General features: G+C 46.8%; 1 protein-coding gene across 2 annotated transcripts in view; it reads left to right on the top strand.

Moving 5' to 3' along the window:
• PDSS2 (decaprenyl diphosphate synthase subunit 2) overlaps positions 1 to 16,109 on the top strand; it is an 87,659-nt gene that overhangs the window by 45,448 nt on the left and 26,102 nt on the right. For both annotated transcript variants that reach the window (XM_064170159.1, XM_064170158.1), the window contains 2 exons: positions 2,317 to 2,515; positions 14,888 to 14,962. In XM_064170159.1, coding sequence (XP_064026229.1) covers positions 2,317 to 2,515; positions 14,888 to 14,962 — 274 coding nt within the window. The remainder of the gene's footprint in view (positions 1 to 2,316; positions 2,516 to 14,887; positions 14,963 to 16,109) is intronic.

Below are 16,109 nucleotides of genomic sequence, written 5' to 3'. Positions count from 1 at the left end.
CACAAATCATAGGAACAGGAAAAGCAATGAAAGCCTCCAGATCCTGAGCATTTGGCACGCGTGACACTGATGTATGTGGGTAACCTTTTCACCAAGAGCGATGCTGGAGCCAAAGAGGGGATTTTGCTTCCCTTCATTAAAATCTTATTAAATGAAGAAATAGGACAGTGGTTGTTTTGCTTCAGTAGCTGGGGGGTCAGAGGGGTGGGCCTGGTCTCCTCGGGATATTAATGCCTGCTTTCAGCTGGAGGAAATGAGCCTTGCTGCAGCTCAGTGTGCTCGTCACCAGGGATCCCCATATGTCCTGGGCTCGGCGGCAGCCAGCGGTGGCAGAGCTGGCAGCGGGGAGCAGAGGGCTCTCATTGCTATTCAGAACAGGTAGCTCGGCTCAATCTGCCCAGAGCAAGGCTGTTTAATGTTGATCAGCTGTCCATCTGAAAAACCCAATTGATATGGACATTTCCTCCAAGGGCTGCCCTGACAATGACAGCAGGAGCATCGGGATGTCTTGTTAGTCTCTTTCTGTAAGCTGGAAATTTGCTTAACCCTTTGTTAGGACTCGAGAGTGATTGCAGTAGTGTGGCTGTAGAGGTTGTGCAAGTTCCTCCCTCAGCTCTTGGAGAAACAGCATCAACCTTCAGGTTTGTTGTGTAGAATCATAGAATCATGAAAGCTTTCTGCTTGGAAAAGACCTTTAAGGTCATCACATCCAGTCACAGAGGATGGTTGCTGGTTTGTTTTCAGATTGGTTTTCTCTGCATGGAGCAGAAGTTGTGAATTACAAAGGTAGGTTTTAAAACAGCTTAGGGTCTTTTTTTGTGTCTGATAGAATACCTTGAGAACCTCTGTTAATCCTCTTCCCCCAGCTCATTTACCTTTTGCATGCCTGCCCAGGCTGTGCCACGCCACCAGCGCTTCTCTCTTGCTAATTGGCATGGATCATTGGCCTGAAACAGTTGCTGCTGGGGCTCTTCACAGGTCAGACACATCTGGGGCAGAAGGTTACTTTAGATTACTGTCAGGGTGGGTGCAACATATCTGCACTGTCCAGGGAAAACAGCAAACCTGTGCCACTATGGAGGCAGAATCTAACCTGAGCATACCTCAGCAGGTACATGCCTGTGTGAAGGTGTGGAGCAGTGTGGTTACTCAGTGAATCAGTGCTTGGCAGCTTTTGAAGAAGCACAGGCAGTAAGCAGGCCTTTGTCCTAGGCTGCAATTGAACTTGAACTGGGAGGCCTTTTACTCACCTGTCTAGCTCAGGATGTGCATTGTGGTTTTGCTCATATGTGAAGTGTCCATGATAAAGAGGGAACTGCCTGACTCAGAGAAGATGTGAGTGTGTTGGAGGTTTCATCTGGGGGGTTGGATGGGCTGTGTGCCTCTGGGTTTGCAGTGTTAAAATCTTCCAGTGCATTGCTCTGTTCCCCCCTCCCCTTGTCCCTGGCCCGCTTATGATGTCTGTTCATCACCCTGTTGTAGTTCTGAGCTAAGGTGACATCCCTGTGCTCTCGCAGTGACAGTCACTAACTGTGAGGGGCTGCAGGGTTGACCTGTGGGAGAAGGGGAGGAGAGGGCTGTGCTAATGACTGCTTTCATGCCTTTTGCAAAGGATGAGTGGTAACCTCTGTGGCAAGCCTCTCACAGGGATTTGAGGACCCTGAAATTCTGAATGTAGCAGACTGTGTTGGAATAAGAAGGGATTTGTACACCTGTCCAAATGGGTCTGCCCCTTTGCTGGACAGTCACCTTTGCTGCTTCTAGCTAAAACCACCAGTGAAAAAGCATTAGCACACAGCTCTCAGGTGCTCAGCTGTTTCCCCTCTAACCCCTGCTCCCTTCCACCTTGAGATGATGGAGCTTCAAGGTATCCTGTTATTAATTTCACTCTAATTTGAGCAGTCATTGGCTGAGGCACTCTTGCACTGTTTGGATCATCTTGCTCATGACTCCCCTGCTGATTTGTACTTTGTTCCTTCCCATCAGTACTTTTTGCTTGGTGTTTTCTTTATGTCAGTGTCCCTCAAGCTTCCAGAAGACAAAACAGCAAAAAGCACCATGAGGACTGTAGTGATTGTTGGAATTCTTTCACAGAGTAAAGCAAAGCAAAGAGCAAGGTTTCTCCAAATGGAACCCACAGCTTACCTGGACATTAGCCTCCTGGTTGTGGCTTCTAGAACCACACAGCAGAGCTACACAGTAACTCCTGAATGCCTGTTTAGCACATGCTGTTTGGTTGGGTTTTTCCCCTCACCCTTACGAATCTGTGTTTTAGTCATAGCAGCAAAACTAATTGTACTTTTTCTTTGCTTTCAGTCAAAGAAGCCTGGCTGAAATCACAGAGCTGATCCACACAGCCTTCCTGGTGCATCGTGGCATAGTGAACATCAGGGAGCTGAAGGCCTGCGATGGCCCCCTGAAGGATATGAAGTTTGGGAATAAAATGGCTGTGTTGAGTGGAGATTTCCTTCTAGCAAATGCTTGCACAAGCCTAGCACAGTTGCAGAATACCAAGGTAAAAAGGAAAACATTCTTCTACTGCCAGAGCAAGTAGTTGTTAGTGAATCTACCAAACAAGAGGCTCTTTAAAAACCCAGCAGTGATTATATAGAGCATCCTTTGAAGGCCAACATGCTTAGTTTAGAGCTGTAGAGACTGAAAGGCAGCTGCTGCTGCTGCTGTGAGTGTGTTTACCACTCCCCTATAGAGCTACTGTGGGGAGATTTCAGTGTGCACTCTGAAGCACTGGGTGAGTGGTTGATATGGTGAATTTGACGTGGGTGCAGTGGCTTTCTGTTCTGGTGGATGAGAAGCTGGACATGAGCCAACAGTGGGCACTTATAGCCCAGAAGGCAAATGGCATCCCAGAATGCATCAAAAGCAGGGAGCACAGCCCTGTGAGGAGAGGCTGAGGAAGCTGGGGGTGTGCAGCCTGCAGCAGAGGAGGCTCAGGGCAGACCTCATTGCTGTCTATAACTACCTGAAGGGAGGCTGTAGCCAGGTGGGGTTGGGCTCTTCTGCCAGGCACCCAGCAACAGAAGAAGGGGACACAGCCTCAAGCTGTGCCAGGGGAGGTCTAGGCTGGATGTTAGGAGGAAGTTGTTGTCAGAGAGAGTGATTGGCATTGGAATGGGCTGCCCAGGGAGGTGGTGGAGTCGCCATCCTTGGAGATGTTGAAGCCAAGCCTGGCTGGGGCACTTAGTGCCATGATCTGGTTGATTGGCCAGGGCTGGGTGCTAGGTTGGGCTGGCTGAGCTTGGAGGTCTCTTCCAACCTGCTTGATTCTGTGATACCCTAAAATGCAGAACCTCTCCCATTGCATTTAGCACATCATTAAGTATTGCAGCAGCACTGTGCAATCCCTGAAGGCCTGCCAGCAGAGCAGCCTACAGGGATCTAAAGCACAAGTGTAGAGAAAGACTTTTTCCTTTTTTTTTAATGGTTTTGGGTTTTTGTTTTTTTTTTTTTCCCTCAGCAATCATTATACTGCATGTCATAAAAATTCTGCCAAAACATTTTAACACTTCATTTTTTTTCTTTTTCCCCCATTTTTCTGACATCTAAATACTTTCATAGCTTCTACATACGATAAGTGGGATGCCATTATGGAAACTGATTGACTTAGTAAATGATTCTTTTTTCATATGCCTAACCCAACTAGCAAAGTTAGGGGAAAAAAATGAAGCAGGAGCTATAGAAATCTCTTGACAGGTGCAGTGCTTTTAACATGCTGTATTTATTCTTTTGTAAATGATGAATTTTCAAATCTGGCATCTGTTTTTCAGCAGTGTGAAATAACTGTGACTTTTTTCCCCCCCTTGTAATGTTTTGTTTTCTTTGATGTAGAAAAGTAAAAATCACAGTGCTGCTTTTATTTTTCCCCCCCTATTTTTTATTGTTATTATTATTGCTGGGATTTATTGGAGAGCCCAGCAGATCAGCTGGGGAAACCTACTAGCAGCCTTCCAGTACCTGAAGGGAGTCTACAAGACGGCTGCAGAGGGACTGTGTCCAAACTCTTGTAGTGATGAGTGGCAATGGTTTGAAATGAGAGCAGAGCAGATTTAGATTGGATGTGAGGAGCAAGTTCTGCACCATGAGGGTGCCAGAACACTGCAACAGGTTGATAGAGCAGGTCCAGAGGAGGACATGAGAATAATTGCAGCTAGAGCACCTTTGCTATGAGGACAGGCTGAGGGAGATGAGATTGTTCAGCCTGGAGAAGAGAAGGCTCCGTCCCTGGAGGTGTTCAAAAAAAGCCTGGATGAGGCACTTAGTGCCATGGTCTGGTTGACTGGATAGGGCTGGGGGTTAGGTTGGACTGGATGAGCTTGGAGGTCTCTTCCAAACTGGTTGATTCTATGATTCTATGATCTTAGAGCAGCACTCCAGGTCCTAGAATGATGCACGCTAACTAAATGTAAGAAACCCAGCAGATTCTTGTTCTCTAGATTTAAATACTAAAGGTTGCAGGCAGATCTAACAGCAGCCTGCCCGGACCTGAAGGAGGCTACAAGAAGGCTGCAGAGGGACTGATTGCAAAGGGCTGCAGTGATAGGATGAGGAGGAGTGGTTTGAAATTAGAGGAGATTTAGACTGACTCTTAGGAACAAGTTCTGCAGCATGATCTGTGTGGCAGGAGTTTTGGATAACACTACACTATTTGGGCTGTTTAACCTTTTCTTCATCTTCTGGATGTATGTGGACCAACTGATGGTTGGACTGTAGGATTCTTTACTGGAGTGATGGAACACTGCAATAGGTTGCCCAGGGAGGTAGTTGAAGCCCCATCCCTGGAGATACTGAAGGTCAGACTGGCCAAGACTCTGAGTAAACTAATCTAGTGGAGGAAGTCCCTGCCGACTGCAGGGGGCTGGACTAGATGACCTTTGGAGGTCCCTTCCAACCCAACCCATTCCAGGATTCTCTGAAGCTGAACAGCATTGTGTCATCCATGGCACTAACCATGCTGGGCTGTAACCTCTGCAGATGTGTAGAGCTGCTGCACAGACTACAATTTAAACTGGGAGAGGGGGTTTAACATGAACTGAAACTACTGCTACCAAGATAATTTTATTGTGTTGTTAAACTCTTGTCTGAGCTTGTGCCTGATGCATTTATCTCAGTGCTTCTCTCGGGGCTGACAATTAGATGTGAAATCCTGGAGTCGTAATGAAATGCAGAGCTATTTTATAATTGCCAAGGGTAAAATTAGCAAAGTCAATTATTTTCCCTTAGGCTTTTCCCTGTAGATATTAAAAGGCTGCAAGGTAATTGCCTTAGGTAACACTTTGATTTTTAAATAACATTAAATATAGGAATTGCTGTTGTTAATTCGTAGTAATTTTCCTCTTCTTGCCGCTGCTGTAGGATGTAACTGTAATGATGCTAACAAGATTGAAGGCTGGGGTAGGGGCTTCTTGTAGGCTGATGCTCATAATGGGGCTCATACAAGGATGATCATAGAATCAACCAGGTTGGAAGAGACCTCCAAGCTCAGCCAGTCCAACCTAGCACCCAGCTCTATGCAGTCAACCAGACCTTGGCACTAAATGCCCCAGCCAGGCTTGTCTTGAACACCTCCAGGGATGGCAACTCCACCATCTCCCTGTGCAGCCCATTCCAATGCCAATCACTCTCTGCAAAGAACTCCCTTCTAACATCCAGCCTAGACCTCCCCTGGCACAACTCAAGGCTGTGTCCTCTTGTTCTGTTGCTGCTTGCCTGGCAGAAGAGACCAACCCCCACTTGGCTACAGTCTCCCTTCAGGTAGTTGTAGACAGCAATGAGGTCTGCCCTGAGCCTCCTCTACTGCAGGCTGCACACCCCCAGCTCCCTCAGCCTCTCCTCATCCTCATGCTGAAGGCAGTGGAACCTCTCCCTGCTGAGGACAGGCTGAGGGACCTGGGGCTTGGAGCTTGGAGCAGAGGAGCCTGAGGGGTGACCTCATTCCTGTTGATAAAGATGTGCAGGGCAGTGTCAGGAGGACAGAGCCAGGCTCTGCTCAGTGATCTCCAGTGACAGGACAAGGGGCAGTGGGGACAAGCTGGAGCAGAAGAGGTTCCACAGAAACCCCAAACAGAGCAGAAGAAAAGGGGAATAAAGAAAAAGGAAAATCCAGCAGAACAAGTACACAGAACAAGTGTGCACTTGCAGCCCAGAGAGCCAACCAGATCCTGGGCAGCATCAGCAGAAGTGTGGCCAATAGGACAAGGGAGGTGATTCCCCCTTCTGCTCCACTCTGCTGAGACCCCACCTGGAGTACTGCATCCAGTTCTGGAGCCTCCATTACAAGAGGGATGTGGATGTGCTGGAGCATGTCCAGAGCAGGGCCAGGAGGATGCTCAGAGGGCTGGAGCAGCTCTGCTATGAGCACAGACTGAAAGAGTTGGGGCTGTGCAGTCTGAAGAAGAGGAGGCTCCCAGTTGACCTTCTTGTGGCCTTCCAGGATCTGAAGTGGGCTATAAAAAAGCTGGGGAGGGACTTTTAAGCTGTCAGGGAGTGACAGGACTGGGGGGAATGGAGCAAAGCTGGAGGTGGGGAGAGTCAGACGGGATGTTAGGAAGAAGTTGTTGAGCATGAGAGTGGTGAGAGGCTGGAATGGGTAGCCCAGGGAGGTGGCTGAGGCCCCATGGCTGGAGGTGTTTGAGGCCAGGCTGGCTGAGGCTGTGTGCAGCCTGCTTTAGGGTAGGGTGTCCCTGCCCATGGCAGGAAGGTTGGATCTGGCTGCTCCTTGTGGTCCCTTCCCACCCTGACTGACTCTATGATTGTAAGCAGTGGTAATGTTCTCCGTGGTTCTTACTGAGAGCTTCAGAATGACTCTCTCTTTCCCACTACCAGTCAGCCAGCTCTTGTTGGAATGATTAAACTGTTCACAGAAGCACTTGAAAATCTGCAGCCTGAAAGCTTGGAATTGAATTTAAGAATCTTGTCTGTCAATGCAGAGCTCTGCCAGAAGACTACATTATAGAGCATTGTTTTATTAAGCATTATTTGTTTAGAAATCACCAGGAGCACAGATGCAGTACTTCCATAGTGGATGTATTTCCTTCTGTCAAGTTTATGTATTCCTAGAGGCATAAATGTGCTGTTTACAAAATAGGCTTAGTGTTCCTGTAAACATCAATAAGTTATTTATGTAAAGTCTTCCTCTGTCTTCCTGCTGCAACAATCTGAATGTACATTGTGCTTCAGAAAGGAATTGCTTCACTTCAGCTAGGACAATGAAGATGGTGAGGGGGTTGGAGCACCTCTGCTATGAAGACAGGATGAGGGAGCATTGGAATGGGCTGCCCAGGGAGGTAGTGGATTCACCATCCCTGGAGGTGTTCAGGAAAAGACTGGATGGGACACTTAGTGCCATGGTCTGGTTGACTGAATAGGGCTGGGTGCTAGGTTGGACTGGATGATCTTGGAGGTCTCTTCCAACCTGGTTGATTCTATGTATTGGAGAACCACAGAATGTCAGGGGTTGGAAGGGACCTCTGGAGATCATCCAGTCCAGTCCTTCTGCACAAGCAGGATCACCTAGGGCAGGTCACACAGGGACACATCCAGATGGGTCTAGGATTTTATGATTCATAGCTTAGCACAATATATAAGCAGATATTTACAATATCTACAGCTATAGACAGAAATACACAAGTTAAAGGTAACACAGAAACACAGCAGCCCTCCCAGAAACCAGAGTTCCCAGGAGGGGCTCCCAACCACCCTTCCACCTTCTTCCCACCCCTCTACCTTACCCCAGACTTTGCCTTATGTTCAAAGTAAGTTTGGAGGGTCGGTCAGGAGGGTTATGAAGCAGATGGATTAATCAGGCAGCAAGTTAGGTCAGGGAGAGAACTTCATGCAGCCCCAGAGCCCAGAGAGAGACTCTGTTATCTGTATGTATGTTCTTCTTACACATCTCAGCAAGCCTATGAGTGCAGTAGACATCAGCATTGTTTCCTTTTCACAGCCTAGAATCTCATTCTCCTCACCAAATATTCTAGCGAGCTTCAAACTAGCACAGATATAAAATAACAAGCTTGGGTCTGGAGTGGGCAGCTAAGTGCAGGAGCATCTAAAACTCACTGTGAGGACTCTGTTCTGTGCATTGCAGCTAAGAGAGGCACAGCTTGGAAAACCAGTAAGGCTCCAGATTATTTCAGCTGGTAAATGGGATTAATGGAAATAGGATTCCATAAGCATTACACTGAAGAGAAATTCTGGAGGCTGGCACACTTAGTTACCTCTGTGAGATTACCAGGAAAGAACATTGAATTCCATTGGGTTTGGAACTCTTTGGAGTGTTTGCTTCCATTATTATAGAACAATCCAAATCCAATTCGAGCTGTTTACCAAGTTTTGACTTTAGCTTCCTACTGGTGCAATGTTTCTGTGTCAAAAGCAGGAGAGTATTTAATTTTGGGAGGGTTTTTTCTTTCAAGTATGAAAAAAAAAAAACAACCAAAAAAATGAATGCTTGTGGGGAGGGAAATGAAATAGAAGTCAAAGGAATTGTGCTCTGTATATTTATGTATATATATAATATATGTTATGAGGAGAGACTGTGGGAGTTGGGGCTGCTCAGTCTGGAGAGGAGAAGGCTCCAAGGTGACCTTATTGTGACCTTTCAGTATCTGAAGGGGGGCTACAAGAAAGCTGGGGAGGGTCTTTTTAGGATGTCAGGTAGTGATCACAGAATCAGAATCACAGAATGGGACTGGGAGAATGGAGCAAAGCTAGAAATGGGTAGATTCAGATTGGGATGGATGTTAGGAAGAAGTTCTTCTGCATGAGAGTGGTGAGAGCCCGGAAGGGGTTGCCCAGGGAGGTGATGGAAGCCTCATCCCTGGAGGTGTTTAAGGGCAGGCTGGATGAGGCTCTGGTCAGCCTGATCTAGTGTGAGATGTCCCTGCCCATGGCAGGGGGGTTGGAACTGGCTGATCCTTGTGGTCCCTTCCAACCCTGACTGACTCCATGATCCTATGATTTATGTTTCTTGGCCATCATGTTTTCTTCTTTGCTTGTGTAGAGAAGTCTTGCTATGTTCTCAAGCCTACACATCTGCAGCAAGGAGCAGGGTCTGTCAGAGCAGATGTGTGAGGAGAGGGTATTGTTTCAGCACTAAAAAAGGAAAGCATTATTCGTGCTCCTTCATGAAAGAAATTTGGCAAGGCGAGGGAAGATCATCAAATAGAAATGGAGACGGATGAGGAACAAAGATACATCCATTGTTGTGTTCTTCCTAGTGCTGTTTCCTGTCTTCCCACTAAAGATTCATCCTTTCCTTGATGCTCCCCTGGAAATGATCTGGTAGAGCCTGGAGAGACACTGTGTTACCACTCAGAGACAGAGTGCTCTGAGGAATCGATTCCATTTCAGCTTTCAGTTTCAACCAAAGCCACCACATGTTGAATGGAACTCAAATTCATTTCCTTTTTTTGTTTGGCTGGTTGGGTTTTTGAATGAAAAGCAGATAAAAATACATTTGCAGTGTGGTGATGCAGTGAACTTTAAACAAAGCATTCCAAAGCCAAGCAAAGGCAACCAAGTGCCTGAGCTACTAAACTGATGGCAGTGATGTCTCCTTCTCATCCAGGGTGTTTAAAATCTCCTGAAGGGAGAGTGGAGCCCAGAATCCTTTCTTTTTACTGTGCTTGAAGGAGTCTGAATCCTGTCTTCTACCTTCAAAGAATGAGTTCTGCCCTAATGGGTTCCATTTGGTGGTTTCCCTGCAGTCCTAGCTTTAAGGTTTCACTTTCATTAAGAGTGCACCTCTGTTTTTCATAGACAGAGATGGATTTCCCAGGATGATCAACTGCTGGTGGGAACTGGGTTACTGTACCTTTAATGGTGAATGTCTGACCCTGTTCTGTGCCATTCCTTATGCAGAATGCTTTGGGAATTGTGAACCCTGAAATACATCTTAGAAATGAGTCCTCAGAAAACTGCTTGAAAGATTTAGTTTGATTTCAGGAAAAAGAGGGAGGAAATTCGATGTGTGGTTGGTTGAACATCCTGAGTAATTTTCTGACCCACTAAGAAAATTGCTACTGTTTGGATTTATTTTTTTCCCCAATCAATATTTAGAAAATCTTGAGCTTGAGAAACCAGACTCAAAGCAAATTTAAAGAGCCTTGGAGGGCTAAAGTTGTGCATTTTGGTCAAAGAAGGTACAGTACCAGAAAAGGATGAATGGAATTTCTCTGATCTTCAAACCTAGAGAGCTCCTCTGACCCTGAAGTCTTCTGGACTCTTTCATACCTGATAAATCAGAGCATGAATTTTCTCTTCAGTGGAACCAGCAATCACATGCTTGTGTCCAGAGTCTGCATCATGTTCTACACTCGGCCTGCTTAGAGAGTAGGAGAGATTTTGGCTTTAACAATCCATCTCTTCTCCCTGTGTCCATCCTAAATGGATGACCTTTGTGGCAGAAGAGGACACATGTCTACAAAAGGTTCCCCCCCGCCTTAGGGGGAAAAGAAAGAACCCAAGACCCAAGCAGTGGCAGAAGTGTTGCAAAAGCATTTGGAAGGTGTGCACTTGTCACTTGCCAGCAGCAGGTCATCCCCTGGGCTGCTCCTAGCCCTGCAGCTGCTCTGGGGGAGCAGAACACACAGTGCTCTGGAAGATGCAGAATGGGAAAGGAAAAACAGAGTGGAAGTTTGTTTTCTCTCAGTACAGTGTTACTTCTGCTCACCCAGAGTGCCTACAAAGGACCAGGCAGGAAGAATAGTGGGGAGAGAGGTTGTGAGCAAGCTGCCTCTGGTTTGTCTTGAGACTGCTGTTCTCAGGCACTAATTTTGGCACAGTTTTCTCTTGCCTTTCCTCATCTTTGAACCTGTCTAAAATGGAGCTCAGCCTTTGAATGGAAGAGAAGAAAAGTAGTTGGGAGCACTTGATTTTCCACCTGCCTACCTGCTCTTCAAACCCATGTCTCAGAAATGTCAGCAAGTGGCCAGGCAGAAAGAGACAGAGTCACAGAGTGTCTTTGCTTGAAAGAGACCTTCAAGGTCATCCAGGCCAACCTTTGACCCAGCACTGCAAGGTGAGCACTAAACCATGTGCCTAAGCTCCAGATCCACAGGCTGCTTAAACACTTCCAGGGATGGTGACTCCACCACGGCACTGGACAGCCCATTCCGGTGTTTGAGAACCCTTGCAGTGATGAGGTAGTGACAGGACTAGGGAGAATGGAGCAAAGCTGGAGGTGGGGAGATTCAGCCTGGATGTGAGGGGGAAGTTATTCAGCATGAGAGTGGTGAGAGCCTGGAATGGGTTGCCCAGGGAGGTGGTTGAGGCCCCATGGCTGGAGGTGTTTCAGGCCAGGCTAGCTGAGGCTGTGGGCAGCCTGCTCTAGGGTAGGGTGTCCCTGCCCATGGCAGGGGGGTTGGATCTGGCTGATCCTTGTGGTCCCTTCCAACCTTGACTGATTCTGTCATTCTAATAGCCAGACAGAACATTTCCTAATACCCAGATAGTGATGAGAGTGGTGCTGTTTTTTTGCTCTTCTAGTGGCATGCTGCATGCTCTGGGGGAAAATCGCTTTGGATCTCTTCCAACCCCTAACATCCTGTGAAGATCAGTTCCCTGACACTGTTTTCCCCTTACATACAAGAGGAGGCAACACATTTTTTTCCAGGGGAAGTTGATTGCTTTCAGATTTCCTGATGAAAAGTGCTTTTTAAGCCCCTAGTCAGTGGATCATTGACTGCATGAATACTACTGAATCTGTAAGCAGTTTTCTTCCTCTAAGTCAGCTTGGGATACAGAGGAAAATAATACCTGCTTTCCTCATCTCTCATTGCATTCTCCAGCAGTCAGGACCCCAGGCCGCTGATGTGAAGCAGCAGATGCTTTTCAAAGCTCAGATTAAGGGCTGATAAAGTTACAGAGCCTCATGCAAGCATCCCACTGTGCTCCCGAAACTGGAATTCCATTCCTGTGTAGCCTTGCATTTACCTTAGAGAAATATTAGTTTAAAACCAAACAACAAGGAGGTGTTTGGAAAGAAGAGAAGTAGAACTAGTGCTAAATTCTCAGTACCATACAGCATTCAAGAGGTCAGTGCCTAGTGTGGTATTCAATATATGGATTCTTCTAACTGGTGGATGTGTAATTCTCCTAAGGTGCTTTATAAACATGGAGGGGAAGAGGTACAACTCTTCACAAATGCTGCTCTGAGATTGCTTTAAGTCAGTTAAAATTGCCTTTGAGAGTAGAGTTGCACTAAAAAAGAGAGAGGAGGGATGGAAAAAGGAAACCTGGAAGCAGGGTCCTGCTCAGTGTAGGGTTTCAGGCGAGAGAGGAAAAGGTCTGGTTCTCCAGAGCCAGCTGCATTGTTAGGAGTTCATACTATCACTTTGACATTTCGGGTAGGACTCAGTGTCTTTGTAAATTCCTCTTCGTATTACCAGTGTAGGTCTCTGAGCTCAGACCCATTTCACAAACCATAACATTTTTTAGTGAGTGATTGATCTGTATTATGTGTCCCAGCCATCAGAAGAATCTTGGGATGTTGCTTGTATAAACTGTAATACAATCTGGTCCCGGGCATTCGGTTACAGACTTTCATAGACCTATTGGCGATACTCAGTCCTCCTGGATTTGGGAATAAAGCTTATCTGATACCTTAACATACACACAAAGAAAAAGGGGTTGGGGGGGTAGAAAATAAAGACAACCCCACACACACACACTCCACCTCCCTCATTTTCTCTGCTCCCCACTTAAATAACTCCACACATCTGGTAACACTATAGGATCGTTGTCCTCTCGGTTCCTTCGCAGCTCATATTGCTACAATATTTCTTCAATGTGATTTGGGTTTTTTCCTTTTAATTGTTTTGGTTTGTTGGGTTGTTGGGGTTTTTTTTTTTTTTCATTTTCAGGCTTTTTTTTTTTTTTAATAGGTCTTGCAAATTAACCCATATACATTGCAAGGAAAAAAAAACAACCAAAACAACCTCCCCCAAAATCCTAAGACTTTTAATCAGCACCGTTTCTAAAGTCAGCACTTGCTCTGTGGGTATGAATCTCCCTATGAGGAGAGGCTGAGGGAGCTGGGATTGTTTAGCCTGGAGAAGAGGAGGCTCAGGGCAGACCTTATTGCTGTCTACAACTACCTGAGGGGTGGTTGTGGCCAGGAGGAGGTTGCTCTCTTCTCTCAGATGGCCAGTGCCAGAATGAGAGGACACAGCCTCGGGCTGCGCCAGGGGAAATTTAGGCTGGAGGTGAGGAGAAAGTTCTTCACTGAGAGAGTCATTGGACACTGGAATGGGCTGCCCGGGGAGGTGGTGGAGTCGCAGTCCCTGGGGCAGTTCAAGGCAAGGTTGGATGTGGCACTTGGTGCCATGGTCTGGCCTTGAGCTCTGTGGTAAAGGGTTGGACTTGATGATCTATGAGGTCTCTTCCAACCCTGATGATACTGTGATACTGTGATACTGTGTAATATGGATAGGAACCAGTGTTGGGAGAGCAAACACACAACCTTTCTGCTAGGACTCAGGATTGGCATTCAGATGTGTTTTTATTATCAAATAAAGTATGCCTCCCTGTTAAAATGCCTTTCTCTTCGGGGCTTTATCATTTTATTTCTTGTCGTCGGTTCCAAGAACGATGAAAACTGAAACGAAATCTTTTAATTCAATAAGAGCTCCGATGGAGGGAGCTGAAAGAGGAATCAGATGCAGGCTCATATGCATGGGAAATGAAACGTTGAAGAAATGAAAACTCAAGGGCTTGCCTTAAGGTGTGCTTATTTGAAATGCCTGCATTTAATTTTACAATAAATCTGGAGTGTTTTGTTCCAATTAAGGCGGTTTATGTGCGCGGCTTTAAACTGTACAGTAGTTCCTGGGAGACCTTGGGCCGTTTGGTTTACATTCTGGATCGAGTTCAGGTTTTTTAGGCTTTGCTTGAATAAAATAAAAAGTCTGAAGCCTGAAGATAATCCATATTGATAAATCTGATTTAAACATTCCCGTGTTGTGAACTCTTGAGTGGATGTGGTACAGCTGAGCCTGGGGCCATGCACTAAATACATCCCCAGTGCGTTCCCAGGGCGCCCCAGTGCCGAATGATCACATTTGAAAGGTTACCTTGCTGTGGATTCTGACTTTGCTGTATTAGCCACAAAGATTAGAATTTTAACAGCTCCCAATGAGAGGTATTGTGAAGTATTTACTTGGCAGGAAAAAAACCCCACAAAACAAAACAAAGCCCAGAAGAGGCACTGGCTCATATTCATGAACTGGGATTTATTGGTTCTGTGACCGTCCTTGTGAGAATACACTGCATAGCTCTCACTCGAGAGAGAGGGGGAAAGGCTTGTTTTTCATTTATATTAACTCAAAACTTTGATAGAGGAGTTACTGCACAGAGACAGGGTCATGCCTGTGCAGAATTTATACCAATAAATCACTGAATGGCTCGGGTTGGAAGGGACCTCAGAGATCGTCTACTCCAAGCTCCCCATCATGGGCAGGGACAGCTCTCAACTAGACTCAGCTGCTCAAGGCCTCATCCAGCCTGGCCTTGAACACCCCCAGGAAGGAGGCAGCCACAACCTCCCTGGGCAGCCTATTCCAGAGTCTCACCACCCTTGTACTGAAGAACTTCTTCCTCAGCTCCAGTCTAGCCCTGCTTTCCCTCAGCTTCAAACCATTGCCCCTTGTCTGTCCTGTCTCTAGACACCCTTATGAAAAGTGCCTCTGCAGCCTTCCTGTAGGATCCCTTCAGGTACTGGGAGTCAGCTCTAAGGTTCCCCTGGAGTCTTCTCCAGGCTTTCTGCAAGGAAATTTATGACCATTTATCCTTCTGGAAATCTGTCAGTAGCTTTGTTAGTAAATTTAGTGATACTTGCAGATGTAAGGCTTTTTCTCCTTTTCTTTTACAGGTTGTGGAACTCATTTCAAGTGCCATTGGTGACTTAGTTCAAGGTATATATTATGAAAACTCAAAATCATCTGAGGTAAGGATTAGTTTTTTACATACCCAAGAAGTTTGGTGATGTTAGTGTGGGACTGCAGTAAATGTAACGAATTTCTCACGTCTGTCAAAGGAGGAGGGAGAGTGAATCTGTAAGAACTGGAGGGAGAGGGAAGTAGAAAATGAACTGCAGCACTGTAGTGAGTTTCAGCAGTAAGATCCTTATGGTACCTGTGAACTCGGATGGCAATGTCTAGAAATGCTCAAAGAGGGACCAGAAGTGACCATGCACATTGCAGGAGTCAGCGTGGGCCAAAGCAGCGAGTGCCAGAAGTTCACACCAAGTCAGTCACAGAATGTCAGGGGCTGGAAGCGAAGGGACCTCGAAAGTTCATCCACTCCAAACCCCTTGCCAGAGCAGGGTCACACAGGAAGACATCCAAGTGGGTTTTGAATGTCTCCAGAGAAGGAGACTCAAGAACTTATTTGGGCAGCCTCCTCCAGGGCTCTGTCAGCCTCACAGTGAAAAAGTTTTTCTTTCTGTTCCTGTGGAACCTCCTCTGCTCCAGCTTGCACCCACTGCCCCTTGTCCTGTCGCTGGAGATCACTGAGCAGAGCCTGGCTCCAGCCTCCCCACACTGCCCTGCACATCTTTATCAACAGAAATGAGGTCACCCCTCAGGCTCTTCTGCTCCAAGCTCCAAGCCCCAGCTCCCTCCGCCTGTCCTCAGCAGGGAGATGTTCCTCTGCCTTCAGCATCTTTGCAGCTCTGCACTGGACTCTTTCAATCTATTCTCTGAGGTCTTTCTTCAACTTAAGGGCCCAGAACTGGACACAATATTCCAGATCTGCCTTCACCAGGGCAAAGCAGAAGGGAAGGAGAACCTGCTCACCACACCCCTTCTACTACACCTCAGGATGCCATTGGCCTTGCTGGCTCAAATGATCTTGCATTTCTTCAAAGGCAGTTATGAAGGCACTCACCTGCTCTGCAGAAGCAAAGACATGTTACTAAAACTAACCTCCCTGAAGCTCTCACTTTCACTGACAGCAGTTAGGTAGGAAAGGATCACTCTGGTGAGCCAAGCTCTTCCCCTGGAGGAGGCAAGAGCCTCTAGCAGGGTAGGGGCAGTGCATGCTGGGAGATGCCTGGGGCCATGGGCATCTCCCAGCACCAAGTGGGACCTTCT

This window comes from Pogoniulus pusillus, chromosome 33 (genome assembly GCF_015220805.1).
Source record: "Pogoniulus pusillus isolate bPogPus1 chromosome 33, bPogPus1.pri, whole genome shotgun sequence".
NCBI classification, from domain to species: domain Eukaryota; kingdom Metazoa; phylum Chordata; class Aves; order Piciformes; family Lybiidae; genus Pogoniulus; species Pogoniulus pusillus.
The sequence above is the reverse complement of the archived record's forward strand: the minus strand, read 5'-3'. Positions and strand labels throughout refer to the sequence as shown.